Consider the following 12,588-nt stretch of genomic DNA (forward strand, 5'->3'; position numbering starts at 1 on the left):
GGGAGGGGGAGAGAAGAGCTACAACTTCAGAGGACAAAACTTTGATCCCATTGATGTGCTGCAGGAGGCTGCGCAGCTGAAACCCAAACCCAGTTACATGTCAGACTTTGTGAACTATTCTGAGCATCGGTTGCTGACGCCAAGATGAAGGCGGTGGAGGGGCGGCGGCGGCGACGGCGGCGCATGAGCCCTGCCATAAGAACTCCCAATAGGAGCCTGCAGCCACTTTGGGCCGCTGCCTGACATCTAGTGGCACAATGTTGGGTAATAAAGCTGTTTATAGCCCACGCCTCAACCTCCCCCGCCCCCCTGACCCATCACAGTTCACCAACCCACATCGGGTCGGGAGCGTGGTGGCGTTCATTCATGGATGCGTGTTCTCGATGTGACGCGTGCGCTGTCGTGATGTGAAAAATGCGGCGTCCAGCGTCGGGTCAGCGCTCTGGGAGGGAGATGGTGAGGAGCCGCGGTGACCTTGGAACGGCTTGCTGAGGGCAGGAACCAAATTCCTGAAGGGACACATGGTCTGGAGTGACAAGGCCATCTGCTGCAGCGCCGGCAGGAGGAGGAAGGTGGAGGGTGAGGCTAGGGGGGGGTACAGTGGTGGTGTTGAGAATTCCTTTTCGCTGGGGTGTGGAGGGAGTGGATATTCTGGGACTTTGCCGCTAGCCCTCCGGCCGGGAAACGTGTTTCTTTTGCATTTTTTTGGGGTAGAAATCTGAAAGGGAGACTTCCTTTCCTTGTCCCGTGCAGGGGAGGTGGGGGTGGTCGCTGCAGGGGTTAAATGGGCAAGGCGTTCCTTTGTCCCTCCACGTCGCCGTCGGTGATCATGGTCATGCTGCGTCGCCGTTTGGCTTTGGCGGATCCAGTTTCTCCTCAGTGGTGGCAGCGCAGCCGGAGCTGAGAGAGAGCGGGACCGGCTAGGCCCTCTGGCTCCGACCTCCCCAGAGGATCGTCGTCTTCTTCTTCTTCTTCTTCTTCTTCTTCTTCTTCTTCAGAAGTGGGAGGCAGGAAGTGGGGTTCATCTTCGGAGTCTCTTCATCACGATCACGAGGATCCGTTTTTTTTTCTGCTGCCTTGCCCAGATTTGCATGGCCTAAACGAATGAATATTTTTATGAGGCTCCTTGCACCAGAGATGGGCCAGGACCAAACCAAGCAGCAGATCGAGAAGGGCCTGAGGCTGTATCAGTCCAATCAGACTGATAAAGCTCTGCATGTCTGGACGAAGGTGCTGGAGAAGACCTCAGACCCTGGAGGGAAGTTTCGGGTGTTGGGGTGCTTGATCACGGCACATTCAGAAATGGGGAAATATAAAGACATGCTGAAGGTAAGAACCAATGGGCTAAAAGCCTCGAATTTTGTATATATTTATTTGAAGTGTGATACGCTTGACACGCTCCTGCTCCAGAAAGCCATGTCTGGCCTTGTAGAGCTCAACATTTTTAAGGTTGATATCATATTCTGTTATGCAACCACTCTGTGTGTACATCGGTGTCAGGTGTGTGTGTGTCTGCCTGAACGCCATTGTGTATTGCATCACTTTGACACGTCATCACGAGTGCTCAAGTCCAGCAAAGTTGTAAAGTTCTCACTGTAGCTGGAATGCAACATTTCTGCAACGTCTTAGTTCATGACGAAGCTCAGGGAGGTGAAAGGTTACCTCTCCAAGCACTTTTCCACGGTCTTGAGAAGCACGGGATAACTTTTGGTCTCCGCGCGATGCAGAGTAAATAAGTGCCCTGCAACCCGAGCGTGAGTGTGGGGTGTCTTGTTGACACAATCATCTGTACTCAAGTAGCACTCCTTCCCTTTCACACAGCTTTAATGAGGCCCTAATGAAGTAGAAGTTGGCTTCTTTCAATAAGTGGACCCTCGTGTATGTGTGTGTGTGTATGTGTTTTTTTTTTTTTCTGACCTACCATGTTGAATCAAAGTTGGACCTCACGTTCCCCAACTTACCTGCATGCTTTCCATCTACCTTGCGCTCGCTTTGCACAGTACGCCTTAGATCAGATCGACACCGCTCGGGAGATGGAGGACCCCGACTACCTCACCGAGGGCTACCTGAACTTGGCGCGCAGCAACGAGAAGCTGTGCGACTTCCAGAAGACGGTGTCCTACTGCAAGACCTGCTTGAACATGCAGGGCACCACCGTCAGCCTGCAGCTCAACGGCCAGGTGTGCCTCAGCATGGGCAACGCCTTCCTGGGCCTCAGCGTCTTCCAGAAGGCCCTGGAGAGCTATGAGAAAGCCCTGCGCTACGCACACAACAACGACGACAAGATGCTGGAGTGCAGGGTCTGCTGCAGCCTCGGAAACATCTACGTCCAGCTCAAGGTACTTCAGACGGACCACTGATCTTGGTCTTACACCGAATCTCGTTACTTGCTCGGCAATACTGCGTCTGTCAACGATCTCCCCGATCCGAAAGAGATGCAAAATTACCACTTTGCTGCAGACACTTTGGATGTTTTGCCAGGCGCTCGCGATTCTCGCCAGCGTTGCCGACCCATTCTCAAGATATGACAACACTTCATGGCATCTATCAATGGTTAGCTGGTCATTATGAAAACAAGGGCAGAGTGGACAGCCTGGCTGGCAGGGGGGCGCATATAGTACCCTTGACATCAGAGATTTGTAGAAGTAATCCCGAAGCTTGCCCGGTTGGATTGGTTTCAATGGGAGTGCAGCGATGAAGCATTTGTGGAATGCACTCGTGTGTCCTGCAGTTTAATGATAAAGTCACATTAAATAGACAGCGCTTGGCAATCTTTGACTTAGGTCGAAAGCACACAGTCATCTGCATGACTAGATAATCAATCCAAGGAATGCCATGGTGCCTTTTAAGTTTAGGGGTTTGATTAAGGTTCTGCAATTTGTAACCCATGTCCGGCGTCTGAGGTCAAACTCATCACCAACACCAACATCCACCCTCACCAACAGGACTATGAGAAAGCCCTGTTCTTCCCCTGCAAAGCAGCCGAGCTGGTCAACGACTACGGAAAAGGCTGGAGCCTCAAGTACCGGGCCATGAGCCAGTACCACATGTCCGTCGCCTACCGGAAGCTGGAGCGCCTGTCAGACGCCATGGAATGCTGTGAGGTATTTCATAACCGACGCGTGTCCGCTGTCCTCAGAGGGTTTTTTTTTACGTTTGCACACCTCCAGGGAGAATGTCACAGTTTGTGTTGACATATTTAAAAAAAAATGTCCTCAGCCGTTCCGGAGACGTAGCCGCAGAGACGGTAGATGTCGGACAGGTGCAAGCACCAGTTGTTCTCCCACGCCAGGCCCCAGATCTCGACAAAAATATGCTCAGAGAGGCGCTGCTTGCAAGTGTAAATGAGGAGGGTGGCTCCGGTCCTTACTGCATTCTAATTCTGTACCCGTAGGGCAGGGGGTGAAAAATAACTTGATGTCATTGCCTCCAAGTGAAAAAGTATAGTACCGAGACCACAGGATGTGTTTCAGACGGATGGCATCGGGCAAACACATTTAGCTAAACAATTTACACATCCTGTCATATTTAGAATACCGGAGCACAAGAGGATCCCTGAAGGTGAAACGTCTTGCGTTCCAACATCACCTTCCGCTCTGGGTTATTTAAAGATGCACTGGTTAATGAAGTAACGGCGTGCCATTTCCTTCAAGTTGTTGAATGATTCATAACCACTGGTTTCGCCTTTGACATCGTATTTTAATTGAACTGATCCTTTAGTTGTACGCAATCGTCAAGCTATGCATTGGGCATTGTACTGTATGACTGATGTCTGACTTCTAGGCACAGCCCACCCCAAAGTCACTGTTGTTAGGCCTAAAATAGTACTTACGTGCTCAGCGTGGTTTCTCTCTCAGACAATCAGTGGTTTTCTTAGCCCTGTTGTTCTTTTTGCGACATGCTCTTCACTGCAATGATTTTGGGCATCTGTGTGGAGGACAGCCTACAGGTGACCTTTTGTAAAGCGGAAGCAAGCCTTGATTTATGAACACTCAGCCCTTCACTTTTCAAGGAATAACCTGTGTGTTTATCAGACTTGAGAAAAAAACTCATTTTGCTGTGTAGTGAACGAGCAGCATCTTCACACGTGCATGGCAACGCCGTTAGCCAGCAGCTCAACGGGCTCATCTACAGTAGCGAGTGTCCTCTTACTCCCCGTGTTCAGATCTGCAACTCCACCTCTGCTTCCAACTCCAACTGTGTTAATTGACAACAAGATTATAGAAACTGCTTAAGCTAACGAAAGGATAGCCTAGCCTAGCCTACTCACATGGTAGCTTCAATTGTGTTGACAGTAAGACCAAACAATACAGAGGTACAGCCAAATGAGGGACAACCTCAGGGTTGCGACTTCGTGATCTTTCGTTGGTCACACTGTACACTTCTTGCAGAGACCTGGTCCATTTTGGTGCATAAGAAGAGAAAAACTACCAATCTGTCAATCTAAATCATTAAACGCTGACCAATCAGATTCTTTACTCGTGATTGAGTTTTCTAGTAACGTGAGGACAATGGAGACATGTCACCATGCGTGACTTAACGTCTTTAACTCCCGGTTTTTGTGTTTCTATTCAAAACTTGTAATACGTTACAAACAAAACATTTTGGTTTCCTTTCATAGTAACTTGCTGAGCTCCTCCAATTTTTTCAGTCTTTTGATTTAAATGTAACCACATGCTTTTGTGATGTTATGATGGTCTTATTGCAGGTGAATGGTGCTCTTTTCTCTTGCCTTGTCCCCCTCGCACATTGCAGCGACAACAATCTGCAAAAAAATAAGATCCATCCGTCTCAAAATAGAATTCCAAAATAGAAACCTCCGAACTCACAAAGTTGAGTCTGTCTTGTAGTGGGAAAAAAGGAACAGCTGAAGTACACAATTAGTTTTAAAAGCTCCACGATATGAAAGGCAGTACAATATTTAAATTTGTTTCACTGACACAGGACTTTTTCGCTGTTCTAAAAACGTCTGACTTGTATAAATGATGATAAATAATCTTAAAGAATTTTAAATCCTTTCCCATGAGCAAATTCTGGAAAAAACGTTTTCTTTATTTTATCTAAATTTTACTCATCTAAAATTTCTGTGCGTGATCTTCTCCAGGAATCTATGAAGATCGCCCTGCAGCATGGTGACCGCCCTCTGCAGGCTCTGTGCTTGCTCAATTTTGCAGACATACACCGCTGCAGACGTGACGTTGATGTAAGGTGACACTGTTTGTGCAGACTTGTTATATATAATGTTGTATATATATATAAAGATTATACATTTATAATTTTTTGTATAAAAATTAAACATGTAAAATACATGGAGACATACATGTATTATACATGTGTAATTATACATGTATAATTTTTGTAGCATCTCATTTATCCACTTGTCTGCCTTTGCTCCTACAGAAAGCATTCCCTCGCTACGAGTCTGCACTGGGCATCATGACTGAGATTGGAAACCGTCTTGGACAGGCACATGTCTACCTGGGAGTAGCCAGATGTTGGCTTATTCAGAAAGAATTTGAAAAGGTATACCTACTTCCATGTCGGTTTGCAGTCTTACACATGATTATTCTTTTACGTCGCTGCAAAAGTAAGAGCCACTTCCCGCTTCTCTTTTTACAGTCGCTTGACTCCTTGCAGCGAGCACAGGAATTGGCAGACGGGATTGGAAACAAGGTAGGTGTTGTGGCAACGCGTTGCTTCTTACTGAATCAAACAAAACATACACAGAAGTGTGTATATATAAGTATTTCTTTTAGTAGCTGTTGGATGATCTTAAAGAGATACAACAGTTAGTGGTTGCATGGATAAAACAGGCTGGTTCTAATTCATTTTCTGACTTTGCCCGTGAAGCTGTGCACGCTGAAGGTGCACTGCGTAAGCGAGGGGATTCATCGGAGCCGGGGTCAGGAGACGGAGGTCAGGGAGCAGGTGGTGAAGTTCCTGCAGTGCGTGGAGGAGCTGGAGCTCTACTGCGGCATGTGCGGGGAGTCCATTGGGGACAGGGACCAAAAACTGCAGGCGCTGCCCTGTTCCCACATTTTCCATCTGAAGTGAGTCTCTACGGACAATGTACAACACCAGCAATGTTGTGGTTTGGCCTCAAATACAGAGTCAGCCAGAAAACATCAGGAAAAGAAAAACTTGCATAAATAATTGAATACCAAATTTATTCAGACGTCACGAGATTGATGCAAGTGACCTTTGGCCTCTAAAGTTACAGGAGGCGCTCAAAGTGGTGGCCATTGGCTCCCTGACATTTATGTGTACAGCAAACTACTGCTTGGTTAACGTTTCTTACCTCAACATTGGTTGATGCTACATTCACGACGGTAATGCAATCTGTTGGGAAGACATCGTCAAACTTCGAAAAGGGTATCAAATTAAATATTTATGTAAGGTTTTCTTTTCCTGATGTGTGTGTACATTATTTTTGTCTGACTCCAAACCAAGGCCAAATTTGATGGCGTTGATGAAACCACTGTTGATGATCACCTGATCCGTCTTTCTCAGGTGTCTGCAGACAAACGGGACAAAAGGTTGCCCCAAATGCTTCAAGTCATCCATGAAGCCTGGGTTTGTGTGATCGCGAGCCCGCGTGTTGGATCTGCAGCCACAGCGTGGAGCCTGCCCTGACTGACGTGAGACAAGCAGGCGGCATAGGAGACAGGTTAAAGCGGTTTGAGGCAGCCGCTCTTCACAGCGCCACCCGGAGGTGAGGCGAGGCGCTGAACTGAAAACCCAGCGCGTCGCCCGAAGCAGTTCTGAGGGACTTGATGGCAGCGCGCGCCCTCGCAGACAGACGCTGGGTGGAGTTGCAGCTCATTTTGGGTGTAGCCCATAACTGACAAGTGTTACATTTCGACATAAGCTGGAGGAGAAAGAAGCCACTTCAAGTGTGTTACAGCAGCGTCCTTGCTCCAACACACAGCGCCACTTTGAGTTGTGTCAGAGGGGACAGAAAGTCTGTGAATTTGACTGATTTCATACACGGTTTATTTATTATTGTTATCATGTACATACTGTTCTTTGTTCGGCACGTTTGATTTGTCTGAGCCGAACTACACTTTCTTAAGCATTCATGAACTAGAATGTCTTTACAAAACAGGTACAAGCAGCTGTTACGTTTTTCTTTTCCTTATTCTTTACGACTGAGGAGTCAAAGTCAACGCACATTGTGTTAACAGAAATTCATTTTCTGTACATTTCTAGCGATGTTTTACTCTTAAATCTCACACCCACATGATCTTGATGAGAAGGAAACCAACTGGAAATGGATCTGCACTGACCAACCACGTGTCAAAATGTTCTATTCTAGAGATATATCATATTTTAATCCCACATTTGAAAATTTGCTATCATATGTAAATATTTATCCGTGGAAACTCAATAGCCATATTTGGATTATTTCTTGCTGAGGCACAAGATTAATTTCACCTCAAGGTACAATGCTGAAAATGGGTCTGTGTTCTGCTCTGTGTCTCATTTACATGCAGCCGCAAAGTCAGATTGTGTATCCATGAAACGGTCCTTGATTATGTTGTTGTTTAATATATTACTTAATATTCAGTGGCTTTTACTATTCATATTCCACGTGTATTCAATCTATTATGTTTTAAATAATTGTAATTTAAAAAAAAAAAAAATCCAGTTAGAATTATAATTGTGCAAATACATTTACTATATAGTCCCCTAAACTTTTGGAAGACCTCCAAGGTCAGTATAATGACACATAAAAGTTAAGTTTTCTTTCTCCTGACATGAATTCTTGTTGTAGCCCAAAGATCCTGCATTTTATCTATTCCTAATTCTGGGTTATCAGCCACAATATTAAAACCACTGAGCTGTAGCGCAGCTTTCTAGCAGAGAATCCTGGGGGAGAAATTCTTTTAAGCCATAAAACATTACATGTTAAACCATAACATTATCTCAGACTGGGGTCTCATTCCAGCAGAATCCAGGCTATGATTTCTTTATTTCTTTATTTTTTGGGTTGACCACATTTCAAGTTTACCCATCAGGTTATCAGGGAGAACTGCAGCCCATCCTCAAGATGTGCTGACGCCTTTTTCTACAAGACTATTTGATGCAACGGTTGGTTTCACGTTGCATCCACAGGAGTGTTAGAACTCCAGGGCTCCTATACATAGCCCTGCGCTGCTGCGAGGGGCCTCAGTGTTTTCTCCTCTGGCTCTCAGCGGTTTAAATGTTGCGGCTGATTGCTGTGAATCTGAATTTTACTCACAGTGCAGCCGCTACATCCTGCCGGTTTGAACTACCTCTGTTTTTGCCTTCCTCCGAACGATAAATGCAGTACTAGTCAACATTTAGATACTTGTAGCGTCATGTGTTTCCTGAAAAGTTGATGTAACCATGATTTTAATAAGTTAGTTATCTTTACGCATCCAGTCAAGCCATGGTATGTTCATATGGTAATATTTCAGTGGAAATAAAGAGCACTGAAAGCGATTCTCCTGCTTTTCTCTGACACTGACAGACGCTGAATTCAAAGTAACACTAAAAAAAGATCCCTTCCGAACAGTGCCACTGTGCAACAGTAGCACGGCGAGAGTTAACAGGTATGACACTCGGGTTGGCCGTGTGGAATTTAACCAGTTGTACTAGTTTGCCAACATTAGCAAAAGTTTCAAGCAAGCGTAGGGCTGAGTTTCCTGAAAGCACGACACCCTGGAGTTGGACTGAGGATTTCGACCGCCGACTTCTGAAGAACACTCTTGAAAAAGCTGATGGCGGCGGTCGGCTCTCCCTGCGAGGACGAGCTGCTCTGCCCTCGGTGCTCTGATATTTACTGCTTTCCCGTCCTCCTGCAGTGCGGCCACAACGTTTGCCGAGTCTGTTTACAGAAATTCTGGGAATGGAAAGGTTGTCGGGAATGTCCGGTCTGCCGCGCCGTCTCCATCCCCGAGAGGCCTCCTATCAATTTGGCGCTAAAGATAGCAGCGGATAAGTATCAGGGGAAGCGGGGCAACAAAAACGAAGAAGTCTGTTGTCTGCACAATGAGAGGCTTAAGATTTTTTGCCAGAACGACGAGCAGCCAATTTGCCTGGTGTGCCAGATGTCGGTCAGGCACCGGGTTCACGAGTGCTTCCCCGTGGAGGAGGCGGCCAAAGAGAAAAAGGTAGAGTAAAAATAGAACGTGGTAAGTTACGAGGGGATTTACTGTATGCATGAGGATGTAAATGATACACAGAATTTAATTAGGTGTCCGTGAGGGCTGAGGGAGGTTCACAGGCTTGTAGCCAACTATTTATTTCATCCCGAACATGCCCAAACATTTCCTAACGTGGGTTGTGGAATGTCAGAACCATACGACTGACAGTCTTTACCAACATCTCCCTTTAATAATTACAAGAGAAGAGCGAGAAGCCGACATCATTCTACTGTGACCGTTTCAGAAAGAAATATCGTCCGTGCTGGATTCCTTGAGGAAAAAACTAGGAATGCTTAAAAAGACAAAGGATCAATGGCAGGAAACTAAAAACCACATTCAGGTAAAAGTTTGAGATCTTTCAGCACTTTAAGCTTCAGGGCAGTGATGCGCCCTTGTCGCAGAGCACCCGTAATAACTTCAGAGACAGCGGTGTTTACTGCTAAAAATAACCCGCACCCTTAACCCCACAGAACCAAACTATTCAAGGTGAGCAGGCGATAAAGGGGGAGTTTCAAAAGCTGCGCCTGTTCCTGGAGGAGGAGGAAAAAACGAGGCTGAAGGTGCTCAGGCAGGAGCGGGACATCAAGACCCAGGTGATGAGCGAGAAGCTGAAGAGCATCGAGGCCCAGATCGACAAGCTCTCGTCCACCATTGTTGATGTCGAGGCGGCGCTCAGAGAGAAGGATTTGCCCTTTTTACAGGTAATCCTGCTCAAGTCTATGAACTTGACTGATCTGATTCCATTTTATATTTATTTTTATTTAATTGATTTAAAAAAAAATGTTTATGCATCAATGAACAAAAAAAACAAAACATTGTTGCCAGATATAGGGTATAAAGTTGATGGCTCCTTGTTGTTAAATTAAATGTATCTGTACTAATCTTAATTATTTAAACTTGAATTATAATACAAATACACAATTCTATAGTTACGCGTCTCAAAGAAAGTAAAAATGTGTATCCAAAACTTGAAAGCAATGTCAAGCCAAGGACATCCTACAGATGTTGACTTTGTTGTAAGTAAATTTCTTGTCTTCAAAGTGCATTAAAGTAAATTTTTATGTTGTACAAAGTCGCACAAAGCATTTTCAAGCCATATCACTCTATACCGTCGTTGTCTGAGGCAGTAATTGTTGATGCGCTTGCGTAACAGGGCTTGAATTGTTATAATTTAATGTGCAGACATATGTTCGTATGAAATATTGTCTCATGTACGCAAAGTACAGCTCAGACTAATTACACGTTTTCCCCTCCTTTCTTCTCTCACTGTTCACTAAGGAATACAAAGAGACAAAGAAAAGGTACGTTTTAGGCGTTAGGAATTTAGGCGACATGGTGGCGCAGCGGTTAGCGCCGCTGCCTCACAGCAAGAAGGTTGTGGGCCTCTTCTTTCTCCCTGTGTCTGCGTGGGTTCTCTCCGGGTTCTCCAGCTTCCTCCACCCGTCCAAATGTGAAACAAATTGGTAACTCTAAATTGACCGTAGGTGTGTGTATGTCTTTGTGTGTCTTGCCATGTGGCTGTGCCTGCGAGGAACTGGCTAGTTGTCCTTCGCCCCATGACAGTTGAGAAAGGCTCGATCAGACGCCCGCAACTCTGAGTGCAGCAGGAAGCGGGCATAGAAAATGGATGGATGGATGTTTGAAATTCTGTGTTTCCAGGAAACAGCGTGAGGGTTATCTGGATTAAAAAACAGAGAGCACAAACAAAGTTGAATGGAATTTCAGATTTGAGTGGGCTATCCCTTCGAAGAATGCGTTGAAACGATCGAGTCGTGTTTCAGGCTCAAGCGCAACATCCAAGAACCAGAGTGCATCAGAGACATCCTCATCAACACGGCCAAGCATCTGGGACAATTGAAGTATGAAGTCTGGAAGAAGATGGTCAACATTGTGAGATATGGTGGGTTGATCAGACAAATCAGAGCTCTATCGACGTTCACCATCTGGTAGTGACGCCTGCACTGAACGCTTGCCTTCACTTTCAGTTCCCGTCACCCTCGACCCAAACACGGCGCAGTCCAACCTCAAGTTCTTCTACGAGCTGACCTCTGTTCAGTACAGCAGCAAGCAGCCGCTGCCGGACAACCCCGAGCGGTGCACCACCCGGGTGTGTGTGCTGGGAGCCACCAGCTTCACCTCCGGGAAGCACAGCTGGACTGTCGATGTGGGCATAGGCAAGGAGTGGTACATCGGGGTGGCGGCCGAGTCCATCAAGAGGAAAAGCGTCATCTTCCTCAACCCCTCAGAGGGCTTCTGGGTCATCAGCCTGAGCAACAGCGATACGTACTGGGCCCATGCATCGTCCCGCACCAAACTGCAGTTGAAGCTGAAGCCGGCGAGGGTCACCGTCAAACTGGACTACGAGAAGGGCAAGGTAGTCTTCGTCAACACCGTTGACTCGTCGATCATACACACCTTCAGCGACAGATTCACAGAGAGGCTCTTCCCCTACTTGTCGCCGGGAATCTGCCAGGGAGAGAAGATGTCCGTCCCGCTGACAATCTGTCCTCTCAGAATCACAGTCGACGTGGAGTAGCCACGCCCACGTCAAACAGGCGGCACCGGGCAAGGAACAAGTTCAGCTGCCAAGCGATCCAATAAACAGTAAAACACTCCCTTGGATCGAAACAAACAACCAGCATTTTTAACTTGGTGAAAAGTGCCACCTCTGTTTGTTGTGACGTGACTCTGAACTTTGCAATTCAGCATATGTTTAGTCGCACAATGTATTCCAGTAACCACGGTGGAGAGGAACCGAGATATGCAGACGATTCAATGCCTCTGCAAAACATTGTCGGATAGTGTTTCCACTGTCTAATATATGTATATATCATTTTGAAAGGTTTTAGAAGTATTGTTCTAGCTTAGCTAGAACATTTTGTTTGTGGCTTCTACCAAACCTGTATCCCGCTGGAAGGAAAAGCAGGATAAAGGTTTGGCGGTTAAAATGTGTTTTCGTTTCATGAATGACATTTCCCTCTTGACAAAAAGTAGCAACACGTTTCCTCGCTTGCCAGTCACATTTAAACCACAGGTAGTAAACCTGTCACCTGGCAACCAGAGCTATGTTGTCTGTATCGACGCCCTCAACTCTGTCATTTAAATTTCTCGTAAGGGATCGGCTCGTGCACGTCCGAAGGCAAAGTCCATGAGAACAAGAAAGGAAATGTCGACCTAAGCCTGAAAAATATCAAGAGTGAAATACGACACTGTTCAACAACACTACAAAGTCTGTTTTGTCTGAAAATGCTAGTTTACAAATCATATTTTACAATGAATTGGCCTGCAGTGCGTTGAATGATGGCCTGTTGAAAGACTGCATAGGACTGTGCAGCCATCTGGCCTGCTTCAGGGCAATGTCACACAAGTCAACCAGGTGTGACGTGACACTGATTTGAAACTAATTTATTTTACGCTA

At 46.1% G+C, this 12,588-nt stretch overlaps 2 protein-coding genes across 2 annotated transcripts; both read left to right on the top strand.

The window, feature by feature from the left end:
- The first annotated feature begins 10 nt into the window (after nucleotides 1-10).
- On the top strand, nucleotides 11-6,884 carry rapsn (receptor-associated protein of the synapse, 43kD). The gene is made up of 8 exons (XM_076019304.1): nucleotides 11-1,329; nucleotides 2,001-2,339; nucleotides 2,946-3,104; nucleotides 5,105-5,203; nucleotides 5,401-5,523; nucleotides 5,620-5,673; nucleotides 5,851-6,050; nucleotides 6,511-6,884. Exons 1-8 carry the CDS (start codon nucleotides 1,105-1,107, stop codon nucleotides 6,581-6,583), a joined length of 1,272 nt encoding a protein of 423 aa, XP_075875419.1. The 5' UTR covers nucleotides 11-1,104; the 3' UTR covers nucleotides 6,584-6,884.
- A 55-nt stretch (nucleotides 6,885-6,939) lies between these two features.
- LOC142883971 (zinc-binding protein A33-like) lies at nucleotides 6,940-12,142 on the top strand. Its single transcript, XM_076019322.1, has 6 exons — nucleotides 6,940-9,137; nucleotides 9,415-9,510; nucleotides 9,641-9,871; nucleotides 10,449-10,471; nucleotides 10,952-11,070; nucleotides 11,156-12,142. The coding sequence occupies exons 1-6, from the start codon at nucleotides 8,745-8,747 to the stop codon at nucleotides 11,704-11,706; spliced, it is 1,413 nt and encodes a 470-aa protein (XP_075875437.1). The 5' UTR covers nucleotides 6,940-8,744; the 3' UTR covers nucleotides 11,707-12,142.
- The last annotated feature ends 446 nt before the right edge of the window (nucleotides 12,143-12,588 follow it).

Source organism: Nelusetta ayraudi, unplaced genomic scaffold (assembly GCF_046127955.1).
Source record: "Nelusetta ayraudi isolate G7.1 ecotype Tasmania unplaced genomic scaffold, CSIRO-AGI_Nayr_v1 ptg000009l, whole genome shotgun sequence".
NCBI classification, from domain to species: Eukaryota; Metazoa; Chordata; class Actinopteri; order Tetraodontiformes; family Monacanthidae; genus Nelusetta; species Nelusetta ayraudi.

Bases quoted from the DNA above. Each gene is read 5' to 3' on its own strand.
- rapsn (XM_076019304.1), top strand. From the start codon at position 1,105: ATGAATATTTTTATGAGGCTCCTTGCACCAGAGATGGGCCAGGACCAA. The intron at 5,204-5,400 runs GTAAGGTGACAC...TTGCTCCTACAG, and splicing joins GCTGCAGACGTGACGTTGAT to AAAGCATTCCCTCGCTACGA. The intron at 5,524-5,619 runs GTATACCTACTT...CTCTTTTTACAG, and splicing joins TTCAGAAAGAATTTGAAAAG to TCGCTTGACTCCTTGCAGCG.
- LOC142883971 (XM_076019322.1), top strand. From the start codon at position 8,745: ATGGCGGCGGTCGGCTCTCCCTGCGAGGACGAGCTGCTCTGCCCTCGG. The intron at 9,138-9,414 runs GTAGAGTAAAAA...TGACCGTTTCAG, and splicing joins AGGCGGCCAAAGAGAAAAAG to AAAGAAATATCGTCCGTGCT. The intron at 9,872-10,448 runs GTAATCCTGCTC...CTGTTCACTAAG, and splicing joins AGGATTTGCCCTTTTTACAG to GAATACAAAGAGACAAAGAA.